The sequence below is a fragment of the Melanotaenia boesemani genome, chromosome 18 (genome assembly GCF_017639745.1).
Source record: "Melanotaenia boesemani isolate fMelBoe1 chromosome 18, fMelBoe1.pri, whole genome shotgun sequence".
Taxonomy (NCBI): domain Eukaryota; kingdom Metazoa; phylum Chordata; class Actinopteri; order Atheriniformes; family Melanotaeniidae; genus Melanotaenia; species Melanotaenia boesemani.
This window is the reverse complement of record NC_055699.1, coordinates 21,017,883-21,043,347: the sequence shown is the minus strand read 5'-3', so window position 1 is coordinate 21,043,347 and position 25,465 is coordinate 21,017,883. Positions and strand designations below refer to the sequence as shown.

Below are 25,465 nucleotides of genomic sequence, written 5' to 3'. Positions count from 1 at the left end.
AATTATCAGTTTTTATGAATCAGCGCTTTCTAAAAATAACAATTTAGTCTTCAAGTTTTAAATTAGGTAAATAGTCAGACTGGTACATGACACATTGTATTATTATTTAACAGAAACTGAGACCAAATGAGGAAATAATATGTGCAAAACAGGTGCACCTGATCAATGCACTGATTATTAAATATCATCAGTTTGAGTTTGTCTTTAAAAGTAGAGGTTTCATTTTGCTGATCTGCAGCTTTCAGGTGTGTGTTAACACCATGTCAAGGAGCAAAAGCATGAACAATGATCTTAGAGAAGCAACTGCTGTCCATCAATCTGGGAATTGTTATGAGGTCATTGCCAAACTATTTAGAGTCCATCAATTTACAGAGAACGATTATTCACGAATGAAAAACAGTCAAGACAGCTGCCAGTCTTCCCAGGAGTCCCAGAGAAACTGCAAACACCCAAGAGCTACATCTCAGACTCGACATGCCTCAGTAAGCATGTTAAATGCTAAAGTTCATGACAGCACAGTTAGAAAAAGACTAAACAAGTAAGGCTTGTTTGGAAGGTTTGCAGGAGAAAGCCTCTTTTGTCTAAAGGGACTAGAGACGGAAATTAGAGCTAATGCTAAAATCTGGTACATAGGTGGCACTCACCACCTAAACACTTTGTAGATCAGCCATTCACTTCACAATAAGGAAATAAAATTCACCTATAGTAGTCGTAACCCCAACAGAACAGGACTGTTGGCATAGCCAAAGGTCGAAGAAACATGAAGAATCAGATGTGTTCACCTGATCTTTTAACATCCAGATACTAGTCTGATAGCATCTGGGGTCAAGCTCAGTTAGTTAGCTACACAAAGCTGTTGCGTTGACTGAACATTGGCCTAACTTGTTTCAGTAAGCCATTTGCCCCTCCCACCTCATGGCTCCACCCCATTAGATTAAATTACAAGCACTTAGCGCCAACAAAGATTGGACCCATAGCAAGCGTTAGCATGATTTTATAGAAACCTATCCTTCCATTTGGAGGTCTGAAGCAGAAGGAAGGGATTAAGACAGAACCAGTGAAAAAATTATGGCTGATAGATGGATGATAGAGGAATAGGTGGGAGGGGGTTTCCACTTCTTTTAATACACTCATCTCCCAAAGAAGCACAGGGAGTCACTTTACCAGCACTGTATTTTTAGAAGCAGAGAACACAGGGAGACGCTGGGATCCTTTATCACATACATTCCTGCATGATCCATTTCCATTTTAAAGTTCTTTATGGGCAAGTCAGTGCTTCTCAGATCCTTTGGGATTAACTCATAAACTCTTTATGCCAAGTCCGAACAAGGCAAACCGGAATCAGACTATCACTTGGGTATATTTGCCTTTACAGTCTTATCTGAAAAATCTACAACTTCACTGGTGGTGAATATTGTTAAAACTCACTGATCCTCTCAGCGTTCATCCTGCTCTTTTCCTCATCTCAATTCAGTCCCCCCATAATTCCCTCCCTTTTCCTCCCTCCCCCCTCGCCCAGCAGGGTGGAGTCTGTTAGTTGATCTCAATAGTTTCAGGGTGAACCTCCATTTGTAGAGAGGTGATCCAGTCCTCCTGTCCTCTTCCTTTCCCTCTCCTCTTCCTCCCTTCTACCCCTTAATTTTCTTTAGACTCAAACCTCATCTGGTGATCTTTTCTGATAATTGTAGAAGTTTCTGCTGGATTTTGTTAAGTTGTTCTTCCATTTTTTGTTTGGATCACTGGATTCAAACCGTCGAGTGACCAACCAGGCAATTCAGAGACAAACCAACGAGCAAGTATGACAGATAAACCGGGCTTGCCAACAGGTGGTGGAGATGATGCAGGTAGCATCATGGCGTTGCTGGAGCGCGTGGCAGGCCTCATGGACAGCGTCCAGATCACACAGCAGCGCATGGAGGAGCGTCAGCTGGAGCTGGAAAACACAGTGAAAACCATCCAGGCTGATGTGGTCAAGCTCACCAGTGACCACGCCAACACCAGCTCCACTGTTGATCGGCTGCTGGAGAAGACTCGCAAGGTCAGCCGCCACATCAAGGATGTCCGGGTGCGTGTGGAGAACCAGAACATCAGGGTTAAGAAGGTGGAAGCCACCCAGAGCGACCTGCTTGCCAAGAACAAGTTCAGGGTGGTCATTTATCAGGTGAGAATCATTGATGAAATTGTTAGAGTTTAGTGATTGTTGGTCTGATGTCTTATGATCCTTTACAACCTCTGAAGTTCTGATCAGTTAAAGGCAACGTTTTTTCCGACTGTCATCTGGGAAGGATGTGAAGCATCAGGTTTAAGTATGACTAAATGATGAGCAGCAAACTGTGCTTTCATTGCAGGAAGAATTCAGAGCTGGTCTACCATCACACAAGTATATATAATAAAAGTTGTCCATAGGTCTTCCCAGAACCAAACATGCTTAAATGGACTCTTAAAAATTATACTGTATCTGCACTAAAAAGACAATCACTCCTGTTCCAAACAAAGTCTTCAACCCCACCAGACCCAAATGTTGCAACACTGATCCACGTATAACCAAACATTTATGATCACTTTTCTTTGTTCTACATGTCTCTGTTAATCCACATTTAAAGTCTTTCAACATTAGGGCCACTCAACAAATGTCTCATTTCATCATAAGGGTTGAAATAGCAACAACTGAACACACACACGCACACACAAGGCTTCATTTTACTTCTTTGGCCTTCACAGTTAGCAGCTGGTGACCTGGTTATTTTAGCCCTGCATAAACGTCAGCATGCTGAAAGGTTACTTCACAGACCTGGGCTCATTGTGTGGACTTTCACTTCAAAATAATTAGTTCATTTAGAAAATCCAGACTTAGTTTTAATATAAAATGAAGGAATTAAATTTCATTTGCTGCTTTTTCTTGACATGTTTTAACAGTTGTTTTTTCTCACATGCTTAGATTAATAGTCTATGATGGCGATATTGTGTTAGTGTGAACTTATCTAGCCTGACATAACGGAAAAGTAAGGAAAAGCATATCTTTATGTTCAAACTGTTAAAACAAATACCGCTTTTGGGTTAGCATGTTAGCTAGCGTGTTGGCTTAAAAAATGTGTGAGTAACTCGGTGGGGTGTGGTTTAGTTGTCGTAATCTAGACTTTAAGTTACAGAGTCATCAGGTCGCATGATTGGCTGGGTGCAGCACAGTGAGGTCAAGCTGCATATGTGAAGAAATGGGAAAGATTTAGCTCAGTTCATATTCTGAGCAACTTCAGATGCATGATCCCCATTCTTGCACTACAATTAATTTTTATGTCTACATCGGTGTGGCGAAGAATCTTTAGGGTCATTGTTAGGTTTCTTTGCAGGTCTATTATGGAGCACAATCTGGACTCTTTAGCTTGTAGCATCACATATTGCAACATTTTTTCTTTTAACTGAAACCTACTAACCCGGCATTCATTACCCCTACCACAGCTTTATTTTCTCTGCTTTATGTTGATCATATGACAAAGTAAAACAAATCCAGAGTACTGAGAAGAGGAAGCACATCCTTGCTGAAGCCTGCTACATATATGACCAATAATAGGCTAACGCTGGTAGCTGATAAAAACACACCCACTGCAAACTTATGTGAACATCAGATGAATCATCAGTCTCATCCAATGTGTCTACCCTTGATTTCAAAGCCATTAGAAGTTCCAAGGCTAAGCGAGTAGTCACCTTCTTATTTTACCGGTGTATGTCTCAGTTACTAGCATCAGTTTATCAACCACTAATTACTAGACTTAAATTTAAAGCTGGCCCTGGATGCAAACCATGACACAAATGATCCAATATTGATGTTATATTCATCTATCCATTTTCTGCCGCTTACCCGGGGTCGGGTTGCAGTGGCAAAGAAACCCAGACTTCCCTCTCCCCGACCACATTCACCAGCTCATCCATGGGGATCCCAAGGTGTTGCCAGGTCAGCCGAGAGACGTAGTCCATCCAACGTGATCTGGGTCTTCCCCAGGGTCACCCAGGGAGGCGTTCAGGAGGCATCTCGATCGGAGGCCCGAGCCACCTCATCTGGCTTCTTTCGATGCAGAGGGGCAGCGACTCTAATAATAATATAGTGCTTTTTTTTCAAGGAACGCTTACATTGTATTCATTATTCCTTCACTCCTCATTCATACCTGGTGATGGTAAGCTATGTCTGTAGCCACAGCTGCCCTGAGGCAGACTAACGGAAACGTGGCTGCCAAACCGTGTCTACAGCCTCTCCGACCATCACTGAACATTCATCACCAGCGATGCCAACACTAGAGGCGCGGAGGGTGAAGTGTCTTGCCCAAGGACAACAGATGACTGGGGGGATTGGGAATCGAACCACCAACCTTCTAGTTATTGGACGACCCGCTCTATCACCTGAGCCACTGCCACCCCTACTCTGAGCCCCTCCCGTATCAAAGAGCTTCTAACCCTACTTCTAAGGGAGACCCTGCGAAGAAAACGAATTTCGGCCTTTTGTATTCACGATCTCGTTCTTTCGGACCAGAGGTGACCAGAGGTGACCAGAGGTGAGGGTAGGAACATAGATCAACTCCTCCTTCACCACAACAGACTGATGCAGAGTCCGCATCACTGCAGACGCCACTCCGAACTGCCTGTTGATCTCCCACTTCATCCTTCCGTCACTTGTGAACAAGACCCTGAGACACTTGAACTCCTCCACTTGGTGCAGAACCTTATTCATATACTGATGTTATACTGAGAAGATATTCCCCCTGTTCCATTCTGAGGCAATGAAAAGCTAACCTACAGCACACTTGTTTGAATTACTGTGTTTGATTATTGTACATGCAAACTTTAACTTAAGCGTAACTTTGATGTAGAGAATAGAAACCAAATAAAAACATGTCCGTACTCCCTTTTACACCCACCGATCAAACAGCATGTTTTGAGCTCTCAGAGCTTCTGTGGGTCTGCTGTACTGTAAGTGACTGTGCCAGCTGAGTGCTGACAGACCAGGTTATTCTGAGTCTGAACCTTCACCATCTCCTAATATAGCTGTTTGCTCATCCCCTTGTATCCCTGGTCCGATCATTTGTTAGCTGCTAACAGGCTGCTACTTGCTCTGACAGCAGGTTTAAGTTAGACCGAGGAAGGAAATGCTCCGATGAAGAGGTCAAACTGGGATCATGAACCTTCACCCTTCATGTTTGATCACTCTGCCTTGCTTGAGTTGGGACGGCCTACTGGATGGGTTTTGCAGCACTATGCACTGAAAATAACCTCAAGATTCCCAAGCGGATTCACTTCTAAACTTTTTCTTTCACCTTTTGAATTCGACACTGATATCAGGGCATGACTAGCCTAGCTTAGTCTGAAAACAGCTTGACAGTTAGCCTGGCTCCTCTAAGGTTTAAAACAAGACAAAGTATGCCTCCAGTAACTAAAACTCACCGATTTGCTGGCAATTACTTAGAAGAGGTGTGTTTGGTTGCCTAGCAGCATTTTCATCTCCAGATGTAAAACCAAATACAGTTAATGAACAAAGGATCTTCTAAAGGCATAAAAGATTAACAGAATTTCCTTTGTGTAGCACAGAATAAGTTCCTTCCAAACCTTGAACTGTTGTTCACATTCATGTTTCTGTGCAGAAGAAATGAAGAGGACATGAGCTTTTGAGGAGCATTTTTCACTTTGCTTACTTTTGGCTTGTTAGCAAACCCATCTCCACGTTCCCGCTACGTAACTCAGTTATGAGCGCTATGCACTCTGTGAAAGCTCTGGAAATGTCAGCCTCTCTATCAGGTGTCATATTGTGCCGATGATGCAAGTAATCAAAGATACAGATGCTGCTATTAGCATGTTACAGGCTAGTCATTGGAAAGGAATATTTTCCATCACGGGAGACACATTCCTGATGCCATACATTAAGATGTTCATCTTTTAATATTACTTCACTTTACTTTTTTGGTTCAGATGGGCCTTCATGGAGGAGGTTGTAGATTTAGTGCCTCAAAGTTCACATCTCAAATTTCACCACAGATCAAAGTGTAGAAAACTGTCCTGCATCCTGAACACTATCAGCAGTTCAAGTCGAGTGTCTTCTTTGCAAGTCCAACATACCACAACTGCTTTTGTAGTAAGTTAAAGTGCAGAAACATAAAAATAGTGCTTTGACGTTTTGTCATTTGAACTTTTCTGTTTGCCTGTAGGACCCCATCAGGTTGCAGTTGTCAGCTCTCACTATGAATGAGTGAGGGCAGTTTAATCAGGGTTAGCCTTTTCTGCAGCTCCAGCTTCAAGATTTTAGTGTAACCTGATCTCAGAGCTACCAACAGATGCACGCCATGATGCAGCCTGAAGCTGAAGGCAATCCAATTTCGCACCATCCGCTGCTACTCGCTGATATGTTTAGCTTCCTGCAGCCAAGAGCTGAGATGCAGGAACAGGTGCTGCAGTTTATTTATGGAAACAGGATCAAGGCCCGCACACAAACCAGTCAAGTCTGCATGACACACTTTACTCAGAGACGGATTTAAACCTGACATCACTATCAAACTTTTTGAAGCTTATGTACAGAATGATATAAACTAAGCACGATGTGTTCAAGTTCAGATAAAATGAGGATGTTCACACTCTGTCCTGTATTTTCCCTCAGGGTGACCAGGAGGTGAAAGCTGTCACACCAGGGAATGAGCCAGCAGAATCTAGTGGTGCTGCTGCAGCTAGACCTGAAGTGGAACCGGATAAGTTCGAGCTCCCTCCAGAGTCTGATGAAGAATACATGGTGGTGGAAGAGGCTGATTCCTCAGCAGCTGGCCGTGCGAAGAAGACAGGGCTGACACGCATTGAGAGCTTCAAAGCTACCTTTTCAAAGGAGAACATGAGCAAGACCCGCGAGAACCTGGGCAAATTCGGTGAACGAATCGTGACGGCAGAGAGGCGCGAGAAGATTCGTCAGTCCGGAGAGAGGCTGAAGCAGTCAGGTGAAAGGCTGAAGGAAACCATCACCAAGAACGTCCCAGCAAAACTCAACCTGAAGAAGGAGAGGACAGTGGCGGAGGGTCAGGAAGGAGCCGAGGGAGCCGCAGAGGGAGCCGTACCCGTTCCTCCTCCCAAAGGCCGTAAGGGCAGTCCGCATGCTGCCAGGGTGGCTGATGATGAGGGCAAGGCTGAGGAGTCCGAAGTGCCAATGTACGACATGAAACAGCTGTCATAAACCACTAGATCTGGGCCCCTTTCTTTGGACTTAAGAGACCACACTGAATGAGAGAAAGAAGGTTCCGGGATGTCTGCTGAGGAGCAGAGGTGTTTTAATAAAGATTACCTTTTACTGAAGATTGTTGAGGGAAGTGAGCAGACAACGGGCCAGTAACAGATCAATTCTGACTGAACATGAAGACAATAATCCAATAGATTCTTAAACTCTTGAACTGACAATTATCCCCGAATCCATAAGATACAGAGGGTCAATTTTTGTTTTGTTTCCAATAAACACTGACTCTGAACTAATGAACAAAGCTTCTCATATCACACCGTTGCTGTTCACTTGCTTGCATGTTGACGAGGTTTAAATGTTGGATGATGAAGATGGAATGGTTATATGGTACATTTAGTTCTGTAACATGTTGGAAAAAAGAGAGAAAGCCCAGTTGAATAAACTGGACTTTGTGTTTGGTAACAATGGTTTGTTTCCATAGAGGTTTTCATGGGTTCTAAGGTTGGCTTGTGGCAGACTGATGACACAGAGAGCTCAGAGTGAGACCAGATCAGAAATATAGTTTGTACTGTCACAGTTAAAGTTCTGAATCTGGTTTCAGAGACAGAAGACCTGTGAAGATCTCTAGTTTGTGTTCTTAGAAGAAACATTTTCCATTGCTTTGATGAGTATGGCAAAAAAAAAAAAAAAATAGCAAGATGAAATTAAGTTCTGAAAATTTGTAATAAGTGGGAAAGTAACTCCGCACGTTCTCCCAATGGGTTCTCCTGGTACCCCGTCTTCCTCCCACAGTCCCACAGTGTGAGCATGAACGGTTGTCTCTCTGTGTTGGCCCTGCAGTGGACTGGCGACCTGTTCAGGGTGTACCATGCCTCTCGCCTAGTATCCCCTGGGGCAGGCTCCAGAACCCTTGCAAGCCTATGTCGGCATAAGCAGGTATAGAAAATGGATGGTTGGAAAAGAAAAAAGTTGCAGCAAAAATTTCTTAAAGAGAATAAAATAAACTTAAGTTTTGTAGAAAGTTTAAAAGATTTCAGGGGAATCAGATTCGGTCAGTTCAACGTCCCTGTAAGACCCTGCCAAGACCTTTTTAAAATTTACTTTACAGGACATGATCTACAGTCGAAGCAACATTTCAACCAGAAGTGCCCACATCATGGGTGTCATGCGTCCACTGTGATCTAAATTCCTGGGAAGTTTAGGAAAATGAGTCAATTGTAGAAATCAGTAGTGTGGCACCTTCCTGCAGGGGTGTGCTGAGATGTGGCAGTTTTGTTTTGGTTTGTCTTTATTTTATTTTTTATTCGTGCTTAGACAAGCCCCAAAAAAGGCGTTTGAATTCTCTGGTTGCTAATTATCTCTGTTTTGTTTTCACATTTGCAGGTTCCCTTCATAATTTATTATTTAGCTTGTTGACCCCACCAGCTGTGCTGTGATGTGGCCACTCATTACAGTAGCTAGATATGTGATAAAACATTCTGTTTACAAACAGTTGCATATCTAAAAGTGAACAGTTTTACAAGCTGTGACAGACTAAAAGTGAGATATGACAAAAAGGTGGAAAAAGACAAAGAGTACTCAACCAATTAGAAATGTTTTGACAGAGTATTTTCAAAAGAATTTCCTTCTAACTGTGGTTGGTTTAAAATTTCTTCCTATTACTTTAAGTTTCTGGTTCCTGCAGTAGAAAAACAGAAAGTATCTTTAAAGTTACTGGGGAAAGTTCCCACAGGTCAATATGCAGATGTTATGTAACTGCAGCTTGAAGAGAGGCGGGGCTGCATATTTGACTCCACCTCTAACTTTCAACCAAAGTTGCTTTCCTGTCGGTTACAACAGAGGTTTCTACTGAACTGTGGAACCCTGAAAAGCAGCACATCCCATCAGGCTGAAAATAAAGCTAGCCTTTTCTGAGGTTTTTCTCTAACAAATAACCTGGTGATTGATATTTATTCTCCAAGTAAAGCTTGCCATATTGATCACTGACGTCTCTACTGTAATCTTGATTTTTGTTTTATTTTTAGCTTAAGTTAGAGTGATTGCATGGCTGCAGATAGTCAGAAATAAAACATTTCAGCAGTTTGTGTTTGACATGAGAAAATAAAGGTTTACTTGAATCATTTCTGTACCCAGAGAAAAGTCGGCTCTTCCTTTAAGTACATCAATACACAAGTTCTACTGTTGATTTCCGTGTCATTATTGAATTTAGTTTAACATTTTACTATAAAAATCAGTAGGAATGTTTTGCTTTCCCTCTTGATGTGCTTTTTTTTCCATTCGCTGTCTTTCTTAAAGCTCTGCTCATGAATCTGTTGGAAGGTTTTTCTAAACTTAGCACATAAATTAAAATTTGTGTTTGGTCAACATTTTCTCCCCTTTAATAGGTTGTGTTGTATTATACATCACTGGAAAGCCAAATTAGTTACCATTATAACAAGGTATAACCTGTAAGGATCATGCTTCTGTGGAATGGGCAACACAGCGAAATGTGTGGGTAGAGAACAGACAAGGTCATGATATTACTGAGGTGAGTTAAAAAATAAGTGGTTAGCACATAATTTAATTGTGGCATTTATAACCTATAACAATAAATGAAGACTTTTATTTCCTGACATTGTTTTCCCTGAACTCTAAGAAAGAAAGACCTCTCTGTTTAGTCATTTTTAAAACATAATTCAACTGTTATCTCGACTTTCAGTGTTATAAAACCTCTTAAAACCTACAGTATCTAAAAATTTCAGAAGATTTTGTGATTTTAATTGGATAAATAAGAATTTTCACATCTTTAGTTAATCAAAGGTCGCCAAGCTTGCTGCTTTTCTCCCAGCATACAATAATCACTGTCTCTGCACTGGAACAGCAGATGTAGGTCATGTGACCGTGGTCAGTAGGTTACTTGCAGTCACAGAGCAGCGCGGCGCCTCGCAGTGTCCAGTACTCAGCTGGCTGCACGCTCCTCAGCTGGAGCGAGAAGATGAAGTTCAGATCCGTGCGACGCGGTTTCTTGTAGACCGGACACGAGTACAGGCTGATGGTGCCACCCCCTCCAGGCTGCCGCTTACTGTCAGCCATGTTGGCGGAGCTGATAGCGTAGATGTGCACCACTGGGAGGGCAGTGAAGAGGACCTGAGGAGGCAGATACATCATTTCATTGAGGATTATCTGAGGTCAGGTATTTGGTGCTGTTGGTTTGTCTATTAACAACATATCTCAAAAAGTTATGGATGGATTTTGATTAAATTTTCAGGAAATCTCTGAAATGGAATAAGGAACAAGCGATTAGGTTTTAGAAGTTATCCAGATTACTGCCTGGATTCAGAAATCTTTAAAATGATTCTTTAGTATGAGGAGATGTGGATAATTTTGCCATTAGAGCTTCTAAATAAAATAATGCCCCAGTCATTGGCAAAAAAAAAAAAGAAAAGACAATGGCTTGGTGGAGATCTGCGCTCTTTGCGTGCTTCTAGTTCATAAATAAAATTTCTTTTAATCCTTTTTCTTCAAAAAAGCCAGAAAGATTTTTTTCAATTAATACAAATTAATACAACTGTAATGTTTTAATTATTCATTTTAAAATAGATTTTTAAATATATATTTCAAAGCTTTGATTGAATATAGAATAAAAACAGGAAAACTAACTTTGGGTGGGGCTTCGGTGAGTCTGGCGCCGCGTCGGTCCCACCCCGCCCCGTCTAAAAAGAGGCCATATATGTAAACCCCGCCCACATCCTCTGGAGGTGGAGCCATCACATCCTCCTTCATCATCTTGGTGACATCATTGCTAAGGGTGACGGTATCCAAGGCCCAACCTCTGGATAGGTTGGAGCGTGTTGTCTCCTGACGCATGGCGGTCAGAAAACCCTTAAACAAAAACATTCATGTGTAAATACAACCAGAGTGTTTCCAAACTCTTATGTTGCCAAACTTCTGAACCAACCTGTGGGTTGAAAAAGCCGGTGAGCCAGAACTGGTTTGGCCGGCCGGTGCTGATCCAGGCACTGAGCTGCTGGTTTCTCTCCAGCAGCTCACTGAACCAGAAGCCCAGCGTGGCTGACGGCCAGCTGAGCCGCAGCCACAGGCGAGGGACGCGAGCATCGAACATGCAGTCGAGAGCATTGCGGAGGTCCTCCGACATGATGATGGTGCCTGCAGCCACAAACACAAAAAGAAATCTGTCACATTAAATCCATTGAGTTGGGTTTTATATGAATCATGAGCTAATGAAAACAAAAACTTTAGATTTTATTAAATAAATTATGCCTTTATCTCAAGAAAACAATTCCTATTACTGAGATAACGATGTTTAACAAAAAAATAAAAGAGTAATGTGGGCCCACTTTCAGTTCCCATGAAGAGCAGTTAGTCTTAGATTAAATAGACCGTAGTGAAACCAGTGTGAAAATGTGTTCATGTGTGACTGACCGTCGATGGCCAGTTGAAGGTCAATGAGCGTGCTCCGTACACTGCTGATGACTCGTTGCATGCGATCCACTTCTTGTCTGAGGAAGATGTTCATTGGCTGAAGGGGACCCATCTTCTGCAGTTGAGCTTTCACCTTTAAAACATCTAGATTTAATTTTCCTCCAGAAAAACATATGACACACATTTCTATATAATTATATAATGTAACTGATCACCTCTGTAAGCACATCATTTCATTGTTTTTATGTAGAGTTTGACATGTTGGAAAACAGACTTCTTGGCACATGTAGCTTATCTCTGCTTGGCTTTCTGCCAGTATTAGCTTAACGTAGCTTAGCCTTTTTGTACATGCTAACTTTCATGCCAGCCTTTTCCAGGTTAAGTTAACTGACCTCAACAGATTAAGGAGTAATGTTTAACTTTTTCATTTAGGTCATAATCCTTTGGATTTGAATACCCATCCACACACCTCATGCGGCACGTAGTCACGTGGCAGTTTCTCTAACATTTCATTGGCTAGTCTCTGCACACTGGCCTCTCTGGTCTCTCCTGCTCCACCCCCGCTCTCCTTTGGCTGGATGTTGATGATAGTATTGAGAGTCTCATTGGCCAGGTTTGTTTGATAGGTAATGTCAGCGTTAGGGTGGAGCCCAAACACCTGCAGACAGGTAGACAGACGCTCTAAGAAAGCAGTCTTCCCGCAGCATCATAAAGTTTCCAACGAGCGTGTTCAGACCTCAGGTGAGTCGATTGGCGGCAGCGCCTCGATGTGCTGCAGGATGTCCTGGATGGTCTTGGCCATGGCGGGAATGCTATAGCCCTTATAGAAGCAGAAGTCGTTGCTGAAGGTCTTCTCGCTGAACCAGACGTGAGTGAATGTGTTGAGGAGACACTTGTCCAAGTCATCTGTGACCCGGCCGCCATACTGGACCTCGCCTTCATAAACACCACAAAGAAATACAATCCAGTCTAATGTTAGATATCTATAGACAGATCCTTCTGTCCATCTTCTGTTTTCTTTATGTGTGCATTTCAGTCTGTTTTCAGAAAGTTTGCAGATTCATACCCAGATGCAGCAAACAGAGCATTATCATCAGAAACTACGGGGGCAGTATAGTATAGTATAGTTCACATGTAACCAGCCAAAGGAACAAAGAAGAGAAAGCTATGCAGACCACCGCTGTCATCTGCACTACCTTTTTAATGTCTGAGTTTCTGAGTGTCCATTATCGTGATCTCTTTCACCATCACCATGTTCACTAATAACGTCTGAAAGTGACATCAAAACTTGGAGGTAAATGCTGAACTCTGCACTGCCCTCTAGTGGACACATGGGAGCACGCGGACAGTGACTTTAAGCAACGTTTGACATGGACGTACTTATTTACTTACGTAAAGGTAATCATAAATTAGGTTTAACAGGTTCTGTGCAGCTGGATGAGCTCACTGTGATTTATTTTAACCCTTATAGAGAAAAAGCCTCAAGACATGAACAGCTGAAATGACAAACGGTCAAAGATCAACCATCATGCAGTGAGTTGGTGTTTTAAGTCTAATGTGATACATGATCTCCTTTCTTGTGTTTAGTTCTATCATATTGTCTGTACCTTTGGTGAAGCATCTTCCACTGTGGTTGTTTTACATGTTGTTGTTTTGCATCGCTTGTCACTGTTTTTCACTGTTTTTGATGTGTTGTCATGCTGGTTCATTTTATGTCATGTATCTCGCTGTATCTGCTCTTGCTGAATATTGTTATGCCATCTCATGTTGTATCTGTTTGCATTTGGTCAATATAATGCAGTAATTACTGCTTTCTTTTATTAATCAGATGGATGAAACTTACTCTCGTTCAGTTGTAAAGCAGATATAAAGAGGGCTTACCCAACATGTAGCGCAGACAGTTCCAGTTCACGCCTCTCTTGGCGTCCAGGCTGTCCAGATGGTTTTGGACAAACTGCAGGCTGGAGGTAAAATCTGCCTGGTTGAATTCATAGGGGATGTTCCAGCCAAGTGGTCCAAACTTACGCCGCTCCTGATGGTAGGACATGGGATGTGAAGAGAAGGTAAAAAAGGAGTCAGACAAATCATCAATATCATTCGTTTTGGTTGTTAGCGCAGATGGATACCTGCACAGTGGTGTGTAGGAAGGCCACAGCGTACAGCAGCGGTTTCCACTGAGGCAGGTTGCTCATCTCTAACTGATCCTGAGTGACGGCACTGAAAGTTCTCTTCAGACCTGCTTTGATCCCTGACAGATAAAAGGGAATTTGGATGTAAACATGTTCACATATTGGAATCACAAAGCAAAAGAGAGTGATAGGAATCATTTTATGAGCAGGTCAGTAAATGAGATAAGGATGACCTGAGATTCATTGATTCACTGAGCTAAATTAACACAGAATACAACCAGACTCGTACCGAGTGGAGGCTCGTTGGTGAACTTGATGGAGGACTGAAGGAATGTGATGGGGAATCTGTTAATAAACACAGTGATGTCAGCGTGAACAGGGCAGCATAACAACCAGAAACTAACATCAGCCTCCGAGAATAAAGTTGTTGATGCAGACTTTGTGTTGTGGTATCAGAGACCTGGTGTGCACATCTGTTGTCAGCCACAGCCGGAAACCTTTATGCACGCTTGCTGGTGTTGTCATGGTCACCGTCTCCAGCAGCTCATCCAGGAAGCCTAGTCCCAGGTGGCAGTTCTGGAGGAGGAGCCAGCCACCGTCTGTCATGCTGTTGGCTAACAGCCTGCGGGCGTGGACTTCCTGTCCCTGCCCCATAGAGATGGGACGACAGGATGCCCCCTACAGTTGGAGAACAAAGACTGTTGCTCAACTACACATCCATCTCAAACCAAATACAAACATTTTTCTCATCATACCAAACACACCATTCATAACATCCCTCCTCCAACTCACCTTACTCTTAGCAAGTTTCTCGATGTTCTCAGTCGGGTCAGAACCCATCGACAGAAGACAAACCATTGGCGTCCTGTTGTCGCTCTCTGCCAACATGGCCTCCAGATCCAGGACCAACCCCTCAGCGTACTTTTGGCCCAGAGACTCTGAGATGTAGCGCCTTGCCTGTGCAGAATGCGCACACACACCACACATCTCTGTTAGCACAACATCATAAACATGTCAGTCTCTGCTGTGTGTGAGGAGAGCTAGCAATCAAACCTGAGCGATGGTTCGGTCTGGACACCAGCTCCGGATGAGCAGAAGCTTCTGGAAGGTGTTGAGCCCCTCTTCGTACCCATTGGGCAGCGTGGCATTCTCTGGAGCCGGACGGTCAAACCATGCCCTCCAGGCACGTTCGCTCTGGATCACCTGGACAGAAATTGAATCTTGTCTGTGTGATATTTCCTGCTCAACTTGCTCGACTGTCTGAGAGCTGAGTTCTTACCTGGGTCAGGATCTGATAGAACTGAGGCAGGCTGGCCAGCTGCACCAGGTTTAGCCATGTCTGATCCAGGATCCAGCGCAGAGGTTTAGATTGGACAGAGTTCAGATCCAGAGAGGCACCACCTGCACACAGAAACTGATTTTTTAAGCCTTTATTCATGTGGAGAAAAAGAGGTAGATGGAAGATGAAGGATGATAAATCTGTTTAACCTTTAATGAAAGTGAGCACCTCTGAGTGCGAGATATTTCGTGCCTGCAGATCAATTTTCAGAGCTAACAGCAGAGTGAAGAGCAGCTTGTGCTCCTCATACAGACCTCTGGCTGTGTAACAGAACACCTAAGGAGACAGATAGGCAGTTACAACTGTTGTCCACTGTTTAGCCAGAAACCAGAGCCTGAGGCTGACCAGCACCTGGTAGGTGAGGAAGCTGATGATGTTGCTGATGCGTTTGGAGGTGAGCTGTGACTTGGCCGAGTTCAGCATGGATGAGTCGAAGAGGCCCAGAAACTGTCGCAGCGACGTCTGGTACATGACGTTAACCAGCGACATTTCCACAATCAGGAAGTAAAGGATGCTCCCCCTGGTGGCCACCGTTCGGTACTCCTCTCTGGTCTGGTTGATCTTTACCTCCGTCTCCGCAGCAACAGACAGCTTCTCACTCACCTGGAGGACAAAAAGACAAGATTTAGTTGCTTTCATCAGAGAAACTTTGGTTTGATGTTTCAACTCTAAAACATAGAAGGTCAAATTTAAGTAAAAGAAGTGGAGAAAAATTTAATTCCCAAGCGAAGGGACTGTGGGACCTCCTGTGCCGTGGTCTTGGTGACTCTCAAGACCTCAATGAGAGACTCGTCCTCCACCAGTGATCCTTCTGTGCTGGTCAGCCTGAACAGCAGACTGTCCTCCAGCTCCTGCATCTTCCTCTTGTTGGATGTCACTTCCTCCAGGAGCATCACTCGCTCCGCTTCAAGCTCCTGTTGGACCCACAAAGATGTCATGTGTTGATGTTCAGGATCTGGACAAAGTCACTGCTCAAGCTCATCGAATATGCAGAGCAAAACTTTGCACTAATAGCTTAGAATTATTTTTCATTTCCAGTAGTTTAGTTAATTTCCATCCACTTATATGTAAAATGTTTGTCTGCTTTCCATTAAGTCACTAAGTTGACAAAAAGCTGCAATTTTAGAAACAAGTTTCATGAAGTAAATTTTTTCTAAGTCATGTGAATTTTCCAGGAATTTCCACAGCTTTCAGGAATTTTAGTCGATATATGAGGAGATGTCACCATGAAATAAATTAAATGATTTCCCCTGTTTTAATTTTTTTTTTTTTTTTTTTTTTAAAAGGAGATTTTTTCTTTTTTTTTTTTTTTTTTTTTTTTGGTAAATGGTAAATGTTCTGTATTTACATAGTGCTTTACTGTACCTGGAAGGGTACCCAAAGCGCTTTACTTTATACATTACATTCACCACAACCACGACCACGACCCATCAGGAGCAATTTGGGGTTCGGTGTCTTGCTCAAGGACACCTCGACATGAACTTGACAGGCCGAGGATCAAACTTGGCAACCCTCGGGTTACAAGACAGTCACTGTACCCACTGAGCCACGCTGCGCCATCTTTGTGTGTGTTCTGTTAGACAACAGGACAACATTAAAAATTTTTAAAGATGCTCTACATAATTTTACGACCTTAAAACTCTGTTTTGGACTTGTTTGATGGTACAGTGATTTCTATCATTTCTGGAGCCATTGCTGCTTCTGAATGCATTGCTTGCTTTTTCCTCCGGGACACCACATGACGTAGCAGTTGGGGTTCGCTTTACGTACTGCGTTGCACCTTAGCAAGTAGATAGAAACACCGGCCATTTTAAACTTGTGCTGTGCCTGATTCAGCAAAGAAATGCAAGAAGACATTATCAGTTTAAGAATAGAAAAGTAAGAGAGAAAAGGACAGAGCAAGAGACAAGACAAAAGTCAAAATAAGATTGTCTTTTACTGGCTGGAGAGAGCTCACTGTACCGAATTAACCCTCACTAGGGGGCCCGTCACTGAGAAAATCTGCAAAAGTTCTCTCTCAATTACACATTTAAATGGAAAAAAAACCCTTGTTCTTTTAACAAAAGCAGACAGTGACACATTCTGTATATTTTTAATTTGGCTGGATGCTGTTTGCTCATTGATGATCGAATTGATGGATTGTTACAGCCCTGCTGGGCGTAGCGACCTGTTTCTCCAGCAAAATGACTCGTCCCAGCAGCTGGTCCTCCAGGCCTCGCTGGGTGACGGTGAAGTCCACCACGGCCGTCCTGGCGTTGACCTCAGGGCTGTACGCTGGGTTGGCAAGCTTGGTGGTGATATAGAGCGTAAAGCCCTTCATCACATCCACCTCTTTATCTCCAACCTTCACCTGCATGGGGGGGGGGAGGAAGAAGACTTCAACAGCTTACAGTCTTCACTGTGAATCCATGTTTGGGGTCAGCTGAGGTCTCAGCTGTTTCACCTTGTGTGTGGAGCCTGACTTGATGTAGTTTTTATCTAGTATGTTGTCTAGGACAGGGTCCAGTTCCTCGCCTACATCCTCCAGCAGCAGGGGGCGCCCCAGAGACAGACTGTCCTCCAGGTGGGATCGGAAATATTTATGGTTCAAAGACGTCACCTGAGATACAGATGATCAAAGACACTTATGAAAGCCGTGAAATATGTCCTGATGTCAGAGTCAGAAATACTTTGTTAATCCCAGAGAGAAATTGTTGGAATTTGGATCATGACCCATCCTGACCTGCAGCTGCTGGTCCTGCTCTCTGTTCTGGATCCAGGTCTTCCCCTGGCCCTGGGGGTCAATGAGTAGTGGGTAGCGGGACGCCTTCGTCACCACGATGCCGTTCTGGATGGACAGGTCATCGCTGGGCAAACCCTGCAGGTTCCACTCGCTCACCGTGGCGTTGTCCACCAGCAGACCAATCACATTCAGGTTCTGTTCAGCAGATGAGATCATGACTCATGTGACATCATCAGCTGGTGTTACAAGAGTTTTCAACTGTTTTTGTTGCTATGATATGATTCAGAATAAAGAGAAAGCAAACAAAAACCTGTTAAAGGGAAGACTTTCTTATCAGAAATATTATTTATTTATTTTTGACTAGTTGTCAGTATTTTACATTAGAAATTAAACAGCTTAAACGGGTTTGATGAAAAGTATTTCATGGACTGTTAGATGTGAGCAGAGAGGTCCTACAGGACTGAAGGGGATGTGTTTCTCCTCCAGCTCCCCCTTCCACAGCTGCAGCAGCAGGGTGCGGTACTCCTGGTTGAAAGGCCCGGCATAGGACAGGAAGCCAGTGGACAGAAGGACGTCCCCAACCAGATGCTGGATTTGAGTCTGGAACCCGGCACTGCTGTTGGTCCAACGGACCTGAAACGCCACAAGTCCAGGACATAGATTGATGAAGGAAGGAACGTTTGGCGGTCAGATTTAGATGGATCAGGTGAAAACAAACCTTCTCTTCTCCCAGCCCATTGATCAGAGCTGTGGCGTTGGCCATCTTACGGCGGCAGGCCTGAGCGTCGTCCTGCAGGGCCTGCTTCTCCTTCATGGCAGCATCATAAAGAGCCTGAAGATGAAGATCACGCCATGTCAGTTACTTCTACCTTTAAACGCTTAAAAGTTTAAATTGAAGACAACACACTAGTCAAGGTGAGACGGAAAACAAGAAGCTGACTTGTCTTCTAATACAATTTTATAGATAAACTTGGGAAACTGCGGTCTGTGTGTGTTTACCTGCACGGCGTCCAGTTCCTGCTGCTTAGCATCCAGCTGCTCCTGAGCTTTAGCAAGTTCAGCCTGAGCAACCGCCAGACGAGCCTCCTGCAGGGCCAGATTTGCCTGCACACATACCAACACACTTTTCTCTGAACATCCCCATGTGAACCAAACCGATCCACAAAGAGAGTTAAATTAATTTTAAGGAAGACAACCATCAACTTTCTTCAGGAATGGAGTTGGACATATTTGCCATAACCCTTGGTCCTCTACTAAAGATGTACAAAGAATTATGAAGAAAATACAATTTAAACAACATGAAAAAGAAATTAATCTACATACTATTTTTCTTTCTATTTACTTTATACTCCAGTAAACATATAATGTAAATAATGCCTCACACCTGACAATCCAGCAGGTGTGATGAAAAACCTATTTTGGACCAACCACAGGTAGATCAGAGAGCTGCAGGTGGTCCAGATGGTTCATGCATCAGCTTTGATTCTCCATCCTCAACCACCCAGTCAGTGGATAAGCCAGAAGAACCTATGTCATAGTTCCCACATCCTAACCCTCAGTCCAATCCCTAAACCTAAAACCAAGTCTTAACCTCAATAATTAGTATGGGTCTGTTTGGTCCTGATGTTGACACCTTAACCCTAACCATAACCACTACCCCAGGACTGGTTAGAACTGGGCTTTAGTTTTTGGATGATTATCTGGATGTACCTTCAGAGGCAGCACCTCCTTGTTGATGGCAAAGAAATCAACCATGGCCTGAGTCCAGGAGCAGAGTCCGGCCACGTTTCCACAGGTCCTCTTGGCGGACTCCATGTTGTAGTCATCCATGTCCAGATACGGAGCCAGCAGCTCCACCACCTCCTCTGTGATGGAGTCCTGCAGCACAAACAGCACCAGCCAGATCACTGATAGAAACAGGAGTCTGATGTCACATCCCTGCTCTGAAACCACAACATAACATCTGTTTGTCACACCTTTTGATCTTCATAGATTATTTCTCATAGAAACTAGAGAAATGCAGCTACACTGGGGACAGTTTTAGCTGTGCTTCAGCAAAAAGACTGTTAATTAGAGCTGGAAAGGTACACATCATCCCAGCTCAGGTCAGCTGTAGTTACAGAGCTGCACACAATATACTAACAACAGCATAAACTAAATGTTTACAAATTACAAATTGATTGTCATTTAGATTCAAGAAAAAAAAATGGACTTATAGATAACCAATTACTTCAAGATAAAACATAGAAGCATGTGATTATCACAGCTCATTCAGATATCCTGAATTTATCCATGGCTTTTATTTAGTTTTCAAATGTTGGTGGAGGTCTCCTGTATAGATCACACAACACCCTCCTAACAGCTCGGTTGTTTAGAGACACAATCTAAGAACAAGAACTCTGATCAACTTTGGAGCCTGAGCTGATTGTAGGTTGAGTCTTTCGTTCATACCTTGATGACTTGTAATGACAAGTCAGTGGTGTTGAGCATGCTGGAAGTGCCATTGTGTTAGGATCGCTCTGCCTTCACTTCCATTCATATCCCTTGCTGCATTGATAGATTTAGTTAATTTGGCTTACAAAATGAAGCTTATGGAGCTTAATATGAGAAACCTGATCGGACCACTGAATGTAAAACTTGCTGAATAAGCTGATAGAGCCTAAATCTGATCTTCCAGTTTGAGTTTACCAACATGATCTTGAAGTTTGAATTCAGTTTGTGTCGAGAGAAAACCCTCAAAGCAGGTGAGAAAAAAAATATGGTGTCTAATCAAACCAACATGTGACATAAACTGAGTGTTTTCCACATCTGAGAAGATGTTATTGTCAAGTTTACTGTTTACTAAGCCACAAAGTTGTCATGAGGGAAGAGGAAAGGTTGGATGGAGCAGTTTGCTGCAGCGGCCTTCATGAGACAAGAGATCGAGATGCATCAGTAACATGACAACACTTAACACTCCTCACTTCATGGCTTTGTTTAAACTAAATTTGGTCAGTAAAATTAGAAAACAACCACGGTTTGAGCTAAAATACATATTTTTACAACATGAAAGTCACTGTGAGAAGCCATTTTCAGCTTTCACATGCACATGCTCTACCACCAGAGGCTGCAGATCTCCAAGTCTGATCATAGTTCGTATGTTCCTGCATGAACATTGATGTGAATCTTTACAGATGTGTTTTTAGATTTTAGGACCGTATTTGAGCTTTTGAGCTTTTCTTTCAGCGGGAGTTGTGTTGCATTGATGGCTGAGACACACACAGAGTTCCGGGTTTTTGCAGCTCTGAGCAGAACTCCACTAATCCTCAGCTTAGCAGGCATGTGACACTCAGACGGTGGCAGCAGGTGAAGGCTGCACTGTGATAACATGAGACGGGAGTTTCCCTTTAACACACACCGACACACTCACACACTTCTTTATTCACTTCAGACTTTAAGAGCCCACAGCTGTTTAACACTTACAGGTTTGGCTCAGTGCTGAAAAGCTGCAACATTAAACGTGTCTGTGAGTTTTTCTTCTGCTGGGTTCATCTTAGTTCTTTTATTTTGTTCTGGTTTAGTTTGTTTTCTGGTTTTCTTTTACTTCCTGTTCTCCTGTCACACCTGTTCCTCTGTTACTGATCGCCTACCTGCTCCTTCCTTGTCATCCGTCCCTCTCAGTATTTATTAAGTTTCCATTTGTTCAGTACTAGACGTTGGGGCGTCGCTTCCATCTTTAGTTGCATCTGTTTGTTCATTCATCTTATGCTTTTGTTGGAGATTCTTAGTTTAGGTTTAGTTTTTGGATTATCTAGCTTTAGCAGCACTTTTTAAAAGAAAAAGTCAGGTTATGTTCACCCACCAAACCAAAGTTTCAGCATCACCTGCTTCTCTTCAGTCCACTCTGACCTGGTTTTTCTCTCTTCAGCTGTTTTATGTTTGACTTTTCTAGATGAAAATCCCATTTCCTCCAGCTTGCTCTTTTCTCTTGTTGGACATTTTCTGTTTTCAGTCATATTGTTTTGTTTTCTGTCGGGATGCTTTGATGTCTGAATGTTTCCATTTTACAACCAGTTTTTCCCTGTTTCAAACTTTTCCTATTAAAAATATATATATGTATGATTGACGTTTTAAGATTACCCTGATTAAATCCACAAGTCAAAACATGTTGGTCAAACAGTAAAGTTGTTCTACATATTAAACTGTTTGTAAACATTTTTTCTCCTTTCCATTCACCGTGGAAGCAGATGAAGCCGTGCCGTCAACTTTGACACTATGTTAATGAGGATTCCCACAGGTTTAATGGCACAAATCTAAGAGTGTGTGAGACCTTGCTGAAATTGAGCAGCATGCTGAGAAAAGTTGAGTTCTGCATCAGCTTCATGGCTTCGTTCCAAGATGGGCGTGGACAGGGCCACTCAGGGTCTGGATTCACTGGTTCAATCTAAAGGTAAAAAACAGAGACCAAGTGTCCAGCAAACATTTAAATCTGTGGTCTGGAATGATGGTAAAACCAAACAAGACTCTTGACCTTCCTCTGGAACAGCAGCAGCACTGCGTCCATGATCCTCATGATGAGATGAGGAGGTTTCTGGAGCTTCCTCACTGTGGCGATGTCAGCTGGTTTAATGGTCTGACAACACAAAACAGCAGTGTATATACAGGTATTAGTGGAAGAAGTCAGGATCTCCAACATGAGCATCAGTGTGCTTCAGATGTTTACTGGGTCACCATGACAACAGCATCACAGATAAGTGTGTGTATGTGTGTGTTACCTGCAGTGCAGCCTCTGCAGCCTCCAGAGCCGGTTTTGCTGCCTCCAGTTTGGACTCTGCTGCTGTTTTATCAGCAGCAATCTCATCAACGATCAGCTGAGCTTTATCCTTCACCGTCTGAACCTGCTGTTTCACCTGGAGAGACAAAGTCAGAATTATGTGTTTTAGCTTCATGTTTGACTTCTGAGGGACTCGTTACATCTCTGAAGCCTCTTAACTGCCTTGTGACAATTTTTCTGTCAAGGGTGAACTGCATGTCCATGTTTGAAACAACTTCTACTGCAAGTGCAACAAAATCTTCAAGAGGAAGAGGCCAAACAGAGGTATTCATGTCAGATGTGCATCTGTTTGGAAAAGTTGCTTTTATCCACCATCATCATGTTTTACATAACCACAGCATGCTTGCTGTGTTAATATGCAGAGCCCCTGTTTCCACCACGTGCACACACTGCGTACAGGGCACCGAGTGCCAAAGGAGGCACCACAAAAAAAAAATAAAATAAATCAAGGCATTTTAAAATTTATAGATATTGTAGCCTTCTGAATGGCAAAGCATGATCCAGTGTCGTCAAGGATTTAACAGGAAGACACAGGCTGCTACTGATCTAACCATCATTTCAGGCATGTTTGTGCATATGTCCAATTAATTGTAAAAATGTTTTAGAATTCAAATTTTCAAATAGCATTTTTCCATAGGCCTATAATGGGGCTGATTTTAGTGGTAAAAACAACAGATTTTAATATTTATGTAAAGAAATTTGACATATAGGTGGCACAAAGACTGTACACAGATCAAATGATGACATCACAGATGAGCGATATAACAAAAGGTGGTACGAAGAACACACAGTTTAAACAGTGAAATCACAGACGATTATGATTTCACAAGGTGACACAAGGATTATACATTTATCTATTTACTTTATTTAATATCTGGTTTCATTGTTAATGTAAAAGTAGCGTTTTTGTTTTATTAAGATTTGATTTTCTCATCTTAGAGTTTACAGCATGATTCAGGGCAGCGACCCTGCTAATACGGGTTGTTATGATGATATTTTATTCTAACTGACTGTTACTCGTGTAAGCCTAAACATTTAATGCAGAGAACATTAAATGTGACCAATGTCTAAATGACTGAGTGCTGCTTCTTTAAAATATTGATGGAGACATAAATGCTAATGAAGGCATTAAGTCAATCTATTTATTTTCTATATCCACTGTATCTAATTCTGGGCAGTTGGGAGGATTTATCAAAGCCAGCTTGATTAAAACAGACTCTTTGTACGTAGAATAAACATTAAAGTCACAATATCTGTTATTTTGTCATCATAAGTCATCATGATAAAAGTAATCACAATATCAAAGGTAAATTTTTGTAAAGATTTTGTCTATTTTTGGCAACTGAAGTACACTCAAAACAGGGGGATAAATCTTATCCACGGCCCCTCCATCTGCTACACAACATGAGTAAAACATCTTCTTACTTCTGAAAATACTCTGGATGAAGTAGAACATGATAATATATTATATATATATATATATATATATATATATATATATATATATATATATATATATATATATACAGTGTTGGGAATACGTTACTCCTAACACTGTATATATACACTGTAACACGTTACAGTAGCAATATTACTTTTTTACGAAGTAAAGTAGTGCGTTACACTTAAAATATCAGTAACAAATTGACTTTACTGGACTACAGTAACATGTTTTTCTGCGTTACTTGAGCCGTGTTTGCCTATGTGGAAAGTTCTGATCTGTTTTAAGTGGTACGCGCATGCTGCTGCCTGTGTGTGTGCTTGCCTGGGCACGTTGCCATAGAGATCGATTTGCGTGACATGACGCGTGAAGAGAAAAGCTGTGTCCGAATATCCACCCTACTCCCTAACCCCTCGTGCACTACAGAGCACACTACATAATGCACTCATTTTCTTGGCAATTCGGACACGAAGCTGCCTAATTTTTCCTTGCTACAAACCACGTGACTACCGCCGTCACCACGACAACCACAACCCGCGTCAAGATGTTATTTCAAATCCAATCCAAAGTTGTGTGTAAATATTTTTTTTTTTATTTCTTATGTTGTATTTTATTCTTTGTTTGTTTGCTTATAGGTAATTTCGCGCAGTTCAATTTGTTCGCCTCCTTGCGCCATGTTGAGCTTGTGCCCGCAATGCATTGTGGCCTATATTGACCCGTCTAGTGACCATCGATGCTCACTGCTTTTCAAGATGCATTGTGGGTAATTTTGAGTGCCCTACTTTTTTCTTTCTGGACATTCGGACACTTTCACAAAATGGCGTGACCCCTATGTAGGGAGTAGGGTGCACATTTGGACACAGCCAAAGAAAAACAGAGCTGGAGATGGAGATACAGGCTTTTGGTCACTAACCCAAATCCCGCTCACCAGTCCGTGGAAGGAATCCTTCAGCAGCCGACTCTCCTAAACAAGCTAAGCTTTTTTCAACATATCCTGGACCGCAGCAGCCAGTAAGACAGAAATTAACAAGCTAGTTGCAGTGTTCATTGTAGGAGACATGCTGCCCTGTCGACTATTGAATCTCCCAGGTTTAGAAAAATACTAGAAAAAAATGTGCCCATTTCTTCCCACAAACAGGGATGTTGTTCTTGGTGGTTTTAAAGCCATTTTGTTTACAATATACAGTAAACATTAAGCAGACAAGCGGTGATGATTCGGCTATGATGTTTGTCCATGTCTACATGGTGAATTAAAAAATGGTAAAGTAAAGTAATAAGTAGTGAAGTTACTGTTTAAATGCAGTAACGAGTAAAGTAATTTCATTACAATTTACAGAAGTAGTAACTAATTACTTTTTTAGAGTAACTACCCAAACACTGTATATATATATATATATATATATA

General features: G+C 42.4%; 2 protein-coding genes across 2 annotated transcripts in view; one reads left to right on the top strand and one right to left on the bottom strand.

The window, feature by feature from the left end:
- The first annotated feature begins 1,583 nt into the window (after positions 1–1,583).
- On the top strand, positions 1,584–9,315 carry cavin4b (caveolae associated protein 4b). Its single transcript, XM_041967916.1, has 2 exons — positions 1,584–2,161; positions 6,635–9,315. Exons 1-2 carry the CDS (start codon positions 1,799–1,801, stop codon positions 7,193–7,195), a joined length of 924 nt encoding a protein of 307 aa, XP_041823850.1. The 5' UTR covers positions 1,584–1,798; the 3' UTR covers positions 7,196–9,315.
- A 479-nt stretch (positions 9,316–9,794) lies between these two features.
- The window catches only part of dnah5l (dynein, axonemal, heavy chain 5 like), a 55,932-nt gene continuing 40,261 nt past the window's right edge, over positions 9,795–25,465 (bottom strand). Inside the window, exons 72-97 of the mRNA XM_041967915.1 lie at positions 22,562–22,696; positions 22,318–22,419; positions 22,117–22,230; positions 19,518–19,685; positions 18,807–18,911; positions 18,526–18,639; positions 18,264–18,440; positions 17,808–18,002; positions 17,529–17,684; positions 17,253–17,435; positions 15,829–15,999; positions 15,437–15,688; positions 15,235–15,361; positions 15,026–15,147; positions 14,800–14,949; positions 14,539–14,703; positions 14,207–14,424; positions 14,036–14,091; positions 13,744–13,865; positions 13,499–13,649; positions 12,354–12,553; positions 12,087–12,275; positions 11,618–11,750; positions 11,133–11,341; positions 10,835–11,056; positions 9,795–10,321 (exon numbers count right to left, since the gene is read on the bottom strand). Of these exons, the coding sequence (XP_041823849.1) occupies positions 10,088–10,321; positions 10,835–11,056; positions 11,133–11,341; positions 11,618–11,750; positions 12,087–12,275; positions 12,354–12,553; positions 13,499–13,649; positions 13,744–13,865; positions 14,036–14,091; positions 14,207–14,424; positions 14,539–14,703; positions 14,800–14,949; positions 15,026–15,147; positions 15,235–15,361; positions 15,437–15,688; positions 15,829–15,999; positions 17,253–17,435; positions 17,529–17,684; positions 17,808–18,002; positions 18,264–18,440; positions 18,526–18,639; positions 18,807–18,911; positions 19,518–19,685; positions 22,117–22,230; positions 22,318–22,419; positions 22,562–22,696 (4,170 nt within the window). The 3' untranslated portion in view covers positions 9,795–10,087. The remainder of the gene's footprint in view (positions 10,322–10,834; positions 11,057–11,132; positions 11,342–11,617; positions 11,751–12,086; positions 12,276–12,353; positions 12,554–13,498; positions 13,650–13,743; positions 13,866–14,035; positions 14,092–14,206; positions 14,425–14,538; positions 14,704–14,799; positions 14,950–15,025; positions 15,148–15,234; positions 15,362–15,436; positions 15,689–15,828; positions 16,000–17,252; positions 17,436–17,528; positions 17,685–17,807; positions 18,003–18,263; positions 18,441–18,525; positions 18,640–18,806; positions 18,912–19,517; positions 19,686–22,116; positions 22,231–22,317; positions 22,420–22,561; positions 22,697–25,465) is intronic.

What these genes read in the sequence shown, in the direction of transcription:
- cavin4b (XM_041967916.1), top strand. Translation starts at nt 1,799, where the DNA reads ATGACAGATAAACCGGGCTTGCCAACAGGTGGTGGAGATGATGCAGGT. An exon ending in TCAGGGTGGTCATTTATCAG is followed by an intron (nt 2,162 to 6,634) that starts GTGAGAATCATT and finishes ATTTTCCCTCAG; the next exon opens with GGTGACCAGGAGGTGAAAGC.